At 40.2% G+C, this 10,481-nt stretch overlaps 1 protein-coding gene across 1 annotated transcript; it reads left to right on the top strand.

Moving 5' to 3' along the window:
- The first annotated feature begins 249 nt into the window (after nt 1-249).
- On the top strand, nt 250-1,236 carry LOC143554025 (uncharacterized). The gene has a single exon (XM_077043891.1). It carries the CDS (start codon nt 250-252, stop codon nt 1,234-1,236), a length of 987 nt encoding a protein of 328 aa, XP_076900006.1.
- The last annotated feature ends 9,245 nt before the right edge of the window (nt 1,237-10,481 follow it).

Here is a 10,481-nt window from a genome sequence, read left to right as displayed (position 1 = left end):
CTCTCGCAGGTGAAGTACTATGCATGGGAAGATCCGAATTTGTTCAGATTTGGAGCGGACCAAGTAATGAGGCGGTGCATACCGGAAGAGGAGATTAGAAGTGTTTTGTATCATGCCCACTCATCACCCTGTTGAGGCCATTTCAGTGGCCAGAAGACAGGACATCGCGTACTTGCTTGTGGATTTTACTGGCCTACCATCTTTAAGGATGCTACAACATTTGTTAAGAATTGTGTTAGATGCCAACAGATGGGGGGTATTTCAAAGAGGGACGAGATGCTCATTCAACTAATCCTCGTTGTCGACATCTTTGATGTTTGGGGGATTGATTTTATTGGCCCGTTCCCTAATTCATTTGGTAATCTATTTATCTTGGTGGCGGTCGATTATGTGTCTAAATGGGTAGAAGCAATCGCCACCAAGATGAATGACCATACCGTTGTTTGTAAGTTTGTCCAGTCTAATATTTTTTCACGTTTTGGGGTCCCCCGCATTATCGTTAGTGATAGGGGCTCACATTTTAAAATTTTCAATTTTGACAAACTGCTTAAACGGTATGGCGTAAACCACCGTATTGCCACTCCATATCACCCACAAACGAGTGGGCGAGTGGAGGTTTCCAATAGGCAAATCAAAGAGATTTTACAAAAGACGGTAACGCCCGATCGGAAGGATTGGTCAAATAAACTAAATGATGTTTTATGGGCTTACCGGACCGCTTATAAAACGCCTATTGGAACCACTCCTTATCGGTTGGTTTACGGAAAAGGTTGTCATTTACCTGTTGAGCTAGCCCATCGTGCGCTATGGGCGGTTAAGAATATCAACCTAGATTATGAGTGTGCAGGTAAACAGAGAAAGTTGAACATATGCGAGTTGGAGGAATTGAGAGATGAAGCTTATGAATGTGCGTCCGAATATAAAGACAAGATGAAGAGAGTTCACGATGCTAAGCTTAAAATAAAGACGTTTGAGGAAGGGCAACGATTGTGGTTGTACAATTCGAGATTGAATCTTTTCCCGGGCAAATTGAAGAACAAGTGGACGGGACCCTATCAAGTCAAGAGGGTTGGAAAATTTAGAGAGGTTGAGATCGAAGATTTTGATGATCATCTGAGGCAAGTGGTGAATGGTCATTGGTTGAAGCCCTATTTGGAGGATGCGGATTTGAACAAAGAGATACATGAGTTGGAGGTTTGCTTTTTGGCGGACGAGCCGACTTATTCGGTTGATTGAGGAACCAAGGAATGTCGAGCTGTAGACATTCAATTCAGCGCTAACCGGGAGGCAACCTGACACGAGGTCGAAGAGTCGCGCAAAGATAAACCAGTTACAACTAATTAGCTAGTGGTAAATGGGTGTCGAACACGAAGAGTTTGTGGAATATGCGTTACTGAGTAGCTTACAATTAAACTAATGTAAATGTAACTGACAGAAAGTAATTTTCTAGCTGGTTTGTTTTGATTTGAGTTTAAGAACTAAATTAACTAAACAAAGGTTGTAAACAATTGATTAAATGAGCATTCCTCTTGGAGTTCGGTTATTACGCAACTCTTTGTTTAAATTCAATGGATAAATCATAATATCTTGATTTCGTGTAAGTGTAATTGTTTGTGATTAATCAAGAACTAAGTACTCGGATTCCTAGAACGCGAGGTCGTTACTTGGTTAATCAATCAATATAATCTTAACCCTAATTTCTTCTACTAAATCTCGATTGTAAACAACACCAAGAACGTATAGAACGAAATTAGGTTAAACAATATGGACAAATTACAAACAATCAACGTGATTATATTAATCTAAAAAGATTCGATAATCAATCCACATGCAAGAACAATAAACAAAAAGAGTGTTGCAATAACCTTACAACCAAGAGAAATACTAAAAGTTTTAGCCACACATAATTGAAATCATCATACCAAGTTTAATCCGAGCAATCCAAGATTATGATGTTAATCCTCGATTAGAAACACCCAAAATGTTGTTCCCAAGCACCAAAATCACCCCACAACAATGTCTAGATCGGAATAATCTGAAAAGGATCTCAAAAGCCAATTATAACATCAAATTGGAGTTGTAACAGTCACCAGCGTGCACGCCCCACCGTAAGCTATGGTGGCTTCAAAAACTTCTACGGCAGCTTCCATCTGTTTATGCTAGTCCTCCTACGCCAGCTCTCTACCGTAGCTTACGGTGGCTACCGTAAGCTACGGTAGCCTCAGCTCCAAATCCTTCTTCTTTGGTTGACTTGTTGACTGCTATCGCCAACTCTCAAATCCTTTGCTCCTCTCCATCATAGTTCACTTGAATCACCATTTTTTTAGCACCTGTACTTGCAAACACACACCATATACGGTAGTAACCTAAATCCTTGAAATAACACATAAACGCTCATGTTTTTCTTAGAATTACTACATTTAAAGGTGGCTCTACAATCCACCCATCACAACCCGGCATTTGTAAGTTGTAAATTTTGTATATTGAGTCTAGTTAGCTAATAGTTTTCCTCAAACCGTGCAGTGTAAAGCAAGGATCGAGTGCCGGGAAGCGACACGATGAGCGGCATTGGAGAAGAATTGGTAAGCACATGCATCGCTAGAGGGAGCCCCAGGTACGTAGGTGATTGGTATTTGGCGACCGAAGTTGGTGGCGGAGGAAATCAGCTCAAAAGACACTTAAAAGATTAATATTTTAAAAGCTGAAACCGTAAAAATTAATTCTGTAAAAATGCAACTTCGTGTATCGCGAAGTTGCTGGTCAGGCATCTTCGCGTATCGCAAAATGCTGGAAGTCAAACGGTTTAGTCAAAGTCAACAGTCAAGGTCAACGGTCAAACTTGCATCTTCGCGATACAAGAAAAGGCAGGCCTTGCATCTTCGCGATACGTGAAGATGCCTGAATCTAACGAAAAAAAATATTTAAAAACGGATTTCCTGTCACTTTCACCATACATCTCTTATCTTTACCCTATCCACACAAATAAAATCCAGACGCCACCACCCTTGTCACCACCGTCGCCGGCCGCCACCGTCATTACCATCACTATCATTGTTTATTTTCATCATCTCTGGCGAATACGATTGAAAGGTATGTGTTTAATTTCGTATGCAATTGGTTTATCTATGTTTTGAATCGGGCATCACAGATTGTTTATGGGTATGGAATGCATGTTAGTGGGTATATGTTTGGTCGGGATTAACGGGTTTTGTTGACTTAGTGAGTATTTGATGTCCCGGGTTGAGTTTACCGGATTGTTGAAGTTTTGGTCGGGTTTTGAAATTTTAATTGAAGTTTTTGAAGAATGATTATGTTTCAAAAGGTTTTTGGGTCACCGGAATATTTTCTGACGAAATATCGGGTCGAAGTGTTTGTGAAAGTTTATCAAAAGTTTTTGGAATAGTTCGTGTTTTGGGCCGGTTTTTTATCTATATGGGTTTTTGACTAAGGGAAATCTTTCCGGCAAAGGGTTCGTAAAAAGTTATGAAAAAGTGACAAGTATATGTCGGTTTGTGAAAACGAGTGAGTTGAAGGTGTTCGTTGGTTTGATAAGTATAAAAGTGCCAGTTAGGATTTTTCTTTGAAAGTGACACGTTTTGCACATACGATTTGAGGAGTTGTGTTTATTTTGAGTCTTTTAAGTATTTAAAAAAAATTAAAACTTTAAAAATATTTTATTTTGATAATAGTATCTTACTTTTAGTTATAGGTTTTATTTATTGGGGACAATCGCGACCAAAATGCTATACGGTTGTCGCCAGTCGTTGTTTTGACATGGACTTACTTGGTATATTTATTTGCAGATGTCGAGGAAAAGGTCTAAGCAACAGCAAGCGTTTTACTATGCTTCTCAGTAGTATACGCGCGTGCCGATCAAATATCCTGTTAACGAGATTGAGGTTTTCGGGGCTGCAGTTGAGGATATCACAGGGGGAGATGAGGAGGATCATATCATATTACGATTTCTCCCTGATACTCCGGAGTACGTGATGTTTCAGCAGATTCGTGACATGACGATATTCCGACATCGTACGTTTGATTGGGAGGTGTTGGAGTCCATTGGGCATGCTCAGAGACTTAATAGTCTATTACCGGGACGCTAGGCAGATATTCTAAGGTTTGTTGAGAAGCAGTATGTGAAGCTGGTTTACGAGTTTTACTTCACTTTTAGACATAATCCTAGAGATTTCGATGAGCCACACGCGGTCAGTTTTGCTTTTGGGAGAGAGTTGTTTCAGTTTACGGTGCCCCGGTGTGCTGTGATAGCAGGATTGTATGGGGTGCATGAGGTTGATGGTCCCGAGTTTCGAGAAAGTATTCGGGGGTTTACCACGGGGTCCACTGCTTCTCGGCCTCAATGGATTTCGACCACTGACTTGGCTACATTTTGGAAGACTATTGGAGAGGGTGAGCATTCGAGTAATGTCGTCTCATTAGCTATTCGGGATCCACTACACAGGTATTTACATAAGGTGATAGCTTCTTCATTTGTGAGTCGACAGTCGGGAAAGGATAAGTGTAATAATATCGATTTGATGTGTTTAATGGCCACGGTTGGGGGTAGGAATGTTAATCTGGCCACATTGTTGTTGAGTTCGTTGGCTAGGAGAGGTCGTAGAGCAAGTGCGACTACGACTCGGTTGGCATTGGGGCCAATTATTACGCGGATCGCTCGGGCTTTGGGTGTGTTTGGACGTTATCCGGTAGATTATTTTGAGGAGGAACCGGATACTACTGTTGTGACGCTTGATGATGCCCAGAAAGCGGGCATAATGACTTATGGAGATCCACCGCGGATGGCAGACACGAGAGCAGAGGGTAGTTCGAGGGGGCAGCGTGTGGAGAGGCCACCTGCCCGACCACGTCAGAGACGACAGCCCAGTCCACCACCAGTACAGCATCAGCACCCCGAGCCCATGACGTTAGACTAAATGTTTCAGCAGCAGCTGCAAATGAGGGATGAATTGCATGGGTATCGTGATGAATTTCGCGACTATAGAGATGAGTCTCGGGACTATTTTAGAACCATATTTGATCACTGGAATATTCCACTGCCGGGTACTTTGCAGCAGTCGCCGCATGCTGCTGGTAGCTTTGATATGGGTGGCACTGGTTATGATTATGGTGGAGGATCTGGTGGATATGGATATGGTGGGACTGGTAGTTATGGTGGAGATGCTTGTTATAGTGGTTATGGACAGTATGGCACGAGTGGTTTTTACGATGCAGGTGTTGCAGGATCAGGAGCTGGAGATGATGATGATGAGGACTCTGATGAGCAGTAGGTGATTGATGGAGTAGCTGTCCCGACCGATATTTTGGGTCCTCTTTTCTTGTTTATTTTATTATGTTCTTATTTGCTTGTTGGGTTGTATTAAGATTATTATTATTATTCTGCTTATGGGTATTATGGGCGGTTTGGTTGGGACACTTGAAGGGATTTATTCTTATGGGTGGTTGCTTGTGCATATTTTTGTTGTAGTTGAACTTTGTGGGTGTAGTTCACTATAAACCCTCACGAGACCATACTCGTCCACCCGAGCTACCGGGGGGTTTAAAGGGCTTGTTGCATGTGCTAAATGCAATCGTGATTCCTACGAAAGTGAGTTAGGTCTTTTAACATTTTTACTCGTTTAATAAATTTTGTTATGAATTTAATTAATAATTGGTTGGTAAGTTAAAATTAATGATTTTGCAAACGGTTTAAAAGACCTATATTTTTAACAATTGTGAGAAGCTTGCTTCTACATGTTTGAGAGTTTGCAGATTTTATTATGAGAGTTGAAGAGGTAAGATCACCGAGGGCATGAGAGTTGCACATGAGAGTTTTATTTTCTATCAGGTGATTTCGTTTTCATAACCTTCTTTGTTTTATTAGTTTTTGTGTTAAGAGTGTAATTGTATTTGTGAATATTTATTAATAACCACCATCACATTAGGCCCGGTTTTTAAAGTTGTCAAAGTGAATTTTAATCCCGTCCCTATTTTTAATTGTTAAATTTTAAACATTGAGGACAATGTTTGCCTCAAGTGTGGGGATGGGGGAGAAATTAAAATTTTAAAATTTTAATGTTCCTTGAATTAAGATTTTTTTGCATAATAATAGAAAATGATAGAAAAATCGGGGGTTATTTTTCAAAATTATTATATAATATGAGATAAATAGAACGGGAACGCACTTAATTTGGGATGTGTCGGTAGGCTCAGCCTTGAGAATGAAAGGATAATTTTGTTGTAGACTTAATTGAACTTTAAAATGCTTGATTTTTAGTAGAAAACGCCTTCAGGGTTTTGTTTGTTTAGCTAAGCCTGTGTAAGGACTGGAATGAAAGATTAGGTCATACTCAAGCCTTACTATGAGATTTAATCACCAAAAATATATTTTAATATGAATAGTTTATTGTACAATGCTTGGATTAGGCTTAAAATTAGAGTATGCTAGATGGCTTGTGATATAAACATAAATGAAAATACTACTAGTTAAGTGGCTAACACTTCATAGGCGTATGGTATTATGGCCTTAAATTTTGTATTGATAGGATGCTCCGGGGTTCGGAGACCATGGGTTGGTATGCGGTTTATCATCTGGGTATGCATAAATCCTAAGTGGATTTATGTATATTAAATAGCTTAAAAAAAGCAAACCCATAATTTATCTGCCAATTCATAAGTCAATAAACATGATCACAAAAAGTGCTTTAATAGTACACATTCACTACTGACTTGATCATCCATGCTGTTAGTCATATGGGATCCCTATGCTCGCGTCTCATTACCATTAAGAAAAGGACCACACGGGACACGTCATATGTAAGCCCTACAGATGAATTCGTGCCTATTCACGTATGGTGATGGACTTCGGGGTATTGCTTGATAACGGGGGTATGTCATGTAGTGGGGGCTATTTACTAGTTGGTTACCTAATTGCACCTTAATTGTATCTAATGCCATTTTGATAGACTTTAATGCTTGAGTTTAGGTTTTGGTTCGATGAAAATATCCAAGATTGTTTTAGCTATTACATATGGGCTTGAAAAATTGTACATTTGTGCAAAAATTTTTTATCGTCTAATCTTAAGGTTTAAGTCAAGTTGGGGTGGTCTGGTTCGGTAAAACTATAAGGAAGCATGGTAAGGCGGCTTCAGGGCTTTGAGGTGTGGGTTCCATTTTAATCATATGAACTAATAAAACTGTCACACCTTATTTTTCCCGGTAAGTATTGGGGCATGGGTTTAAGTGGACAACAATATCGGCAATCGCGGTTTTTGTGTTCTTTGTGCTTAATTAAGATAATCTATGAAGTATTTTGAGAATGATCTCTGATTCTGATTCCATTGCAAAGTCTTTTTCGGGACGAAAAAGGATAAGTGTGGGGATGTGATGGTTGGGTAAAAGTTAGTTGGTTTCATATATTAATTAGCTAGTTTTAGGTAAATAATCGAACGAACTATGGTACTTCAAGTATGTTTATGTGTTTTCAGGACATTGGAAGTTATGGAGCTTAACGAGGATATTTACGAGCTTGGAATGAAGATCTATAAGTGAGAGATTGGAAGTGCACGCATCACGAGACAATAAAGAGAAGAAGATAATTAAATTCTGAAAAGTTGAATCTTCACGATACGCGAATATGCAGGGAGGGACAACTTCGCGATACGCGAAGTTGCATGTAACGTCCGTAAATTCCGATAAAAAGATTTATCCTTGTAGTGATTGCGTACACCATCGGGCTTGACCCGGCTTTTTTCCGAGAGCTCCTGGCTACCCTCGTAAACGTTTCTCACTTAATTGTTCACCCAAGTTGCTACACACTTCATACTGGAGGGACTAGAGTGTAAATTTCCATTTTATAACATAAAACAAAACCCCAGCTTCCTTTCACCCTACCCTGGCCGATCGGCAGTTAGAGCAGGCTCCCCACCCCCGATTTTTCTTTTTTGCAGCAGTGGTTAGGTCGTAAAAATCTAATTCAAGGTTATTCCCATGTCCCCTCTAGTCTTTTACACCTTAAACCATCCTTATACATCGCATATTGGTCATTAAGGTTGAGTTTTGATGATAACAGATTGCTGACAGATTCATATACGTTTATTGTAGGGTCTGTAACTCGATGAAAATATATTGTTTTTTATCGATTCTTGTTTCTATGATATTCTACTTTGAGTCTAGTTTCCAGAAAGGTATAATACGTAATTTTTGGACGAGATTTGAATGGTTTTTATGAATTTATAAAATCGAGTGTCAAAGCTGATGCGGGATGACGGATTCTGGTCTGTCTTCCCGACGTCATAACTTTTTTCGACAAGTCCAAATTGGTTGGTTCCACTTCTAGAAGTTAGTGTTTTGAGTTAGGAACCAAACCCAATTGGAATCATTTAATTTGGTTCGGTAATGAATTTTATAAAAATAAAACCATTTTGTTGCGCACTGAAATAGCTGCACATACTTTTTTGTGTTGGAAGAATTTTTATGATTTTTGGGTCCAATAGAAAAATATAATAAAAATATTTTTATAAACCTAAGACATTTATTAAAAGTTTGGTAAAAATTTAATAATTTAATTCAAAGGTTATCCTATGTAATTAAATTCAAAGGTTATCCTATTTAATTAAAGTCGTTCGTTTCTAAGAAGTTTGAGAATGGAACGCAAATGATGCTCATGTTCGGCTTTGGATTTGGAAAAGATGAGAATGTCATCAATAAAGACAATAACGAATTTATCGAGGAATGGTTTGCAAACGCGGTTCATGAGGTCCATAAACACCGCAAGTGCATTTGTTAACCCGAATGGCATAACCAAAAATTCGAAATGTCCATATCGAGTACGGAAAGCGGTTTTTGGAATGTCTTCTTCGCGAACACGCAATTGATGATAACCTGATCGAAGATCGATTTTGGAGAAGCAAGTTGCGCCTTGAAGTTGGTCGAATAGGTCGTCGATTCGTGGCAAGGGATAACGATTTTTAATGGTGAGTTTGTTAAGTTCCCTATAATCGATGCACATACGAAACGAACCATCCTTCTTTTTCACGAAGACAACAGGAGCGCCCCAAGGAGAAGAGCTAGGATGAATGAAACCTTTATTGGAAAGTTCTTCGAGTTGGTTCGATAATTCTTGCATTTCTGACGGGGCTAAATGGTAAGGAGCCTTGGCCACAGGCATCGCGCCGGGCACAAGATCGATTCGAAATTCAATCGGACGAACGGGTGGAAGGCCGGTGACATCGTCGGGAAAGACATCGAGGAAATCACGAACAATAGAAATATCTTGGATTTTCCTTTCCTTTTTGTCTTTTGTCGCCAAGAGAGCCAGGAGCGGAGCATACTTTTGGCGTAAGTATTTTTGCGATTGAGAGCACGACATGAGATTAAGCCTTCTCGAAGTAGCTTTTCCGAAGACCTTAAGGATTTTACCGTTAACAAGCGGAATGCGAATGAATTTATCGAAACAAACAACTTCGGCACGGTGCAAAGATAACCAATCCATGCCTACTATGACATCGAAACTTCCCATTTGCATCGGGATGAGATCGATGGAGAATTTATGGTTAGCAAGAACGAGAGTACAATCGCAGACGACGGAATTTATGGTGATGGAGTTCCCATTGGCGACTTCAACAGAAAACGACCGGGAAAGCTTGGTTCGAGACACGGCAATTTTTTACTCAAATTTCAAAGAAATGAAACTTCTATCGGCACCCGTATCGAATAAAATGGAAGCCAAATGTTGGTTCACTAAAAACATACCGTTCACAACATCGTTTGCTGCTTGAGCTTGATTAACATTCATCATGAAAGCTCGTCCTTGATTGCCTTGGTTGACTTGAGGTGCTTGCGGTGGTGGAGGAGGTGGTGCTTGTATGGCTTGGATGGGTTGGATGAGTGGTGCATTGTGTTGGGAAAGTTGAGGTTGGTAGGTTTGAACTTGGTAAGCTTGAGTTTGGTAGTAAGGTGCGGTCATGGTTTGGTTAGTAAGGATGAGGCGAGGACAATTGTTGCGAAAATGGTTAAGGTCACCGCAATTGTAGCAAGCTCGGGGTTGTTGAGGTTGGTTTGGTGGGTAAGGTGCATATCGGTGTTGAGTATTTTGGGGAAAAGTTCTTGGTTGGTTTGGTTGGTTAGGTTGGGTTCGTTGTGCGGATCGGCATGTGGTGTTGAGATGACCAAGTCGGTTACAAATGGTATAATGGCGACAAGGCATGTTTAGTGGGTGATGGAGTTGGCAAATGTTGCATAGTGGGGCGGGTACCGGTATAGGGTTTTCGAGTTTGGGGTGGAATTTAGGTTTGTTGTTGAGGTTGGGGTTGGGTAACAGCATAGTTTCGGTAGTTGGTTTTGGGTTTCTTCTTGTTGTTGTTATTGTTGTGACGGGAAGAGTTGGAGTAGTTAATGGCTTGTGGTGCGGGTTCAACCTTGGCTTGTGGTGCGGGCTCGGGTTTGGCTTTTTCGTTTGGTTTCTTGAGGGTTAGGGTACCCGCTTT

Source organism: Bidens hawaiensis, unplaced genomic scaffold, assembly GCF_021521415.1.
Source record: "Bidens hawaiensis isolate Kalapana, Puna unplaced genomic scaffold, B.hawaiensis_p1.1 tig00017470_1, whole genome shotgun sequence".
Lineage (NCBI taxonomy): Eukaryota > Viridiplantae > Streptophyta > Magnoliopsida > Asterales > Asteraceae > Bidens > Bidens hawaiensis.
Note: the sequence above shows the minus strand (reverse complement) of the source record. Positions and strands in the feature narration are given on the sequence as shown.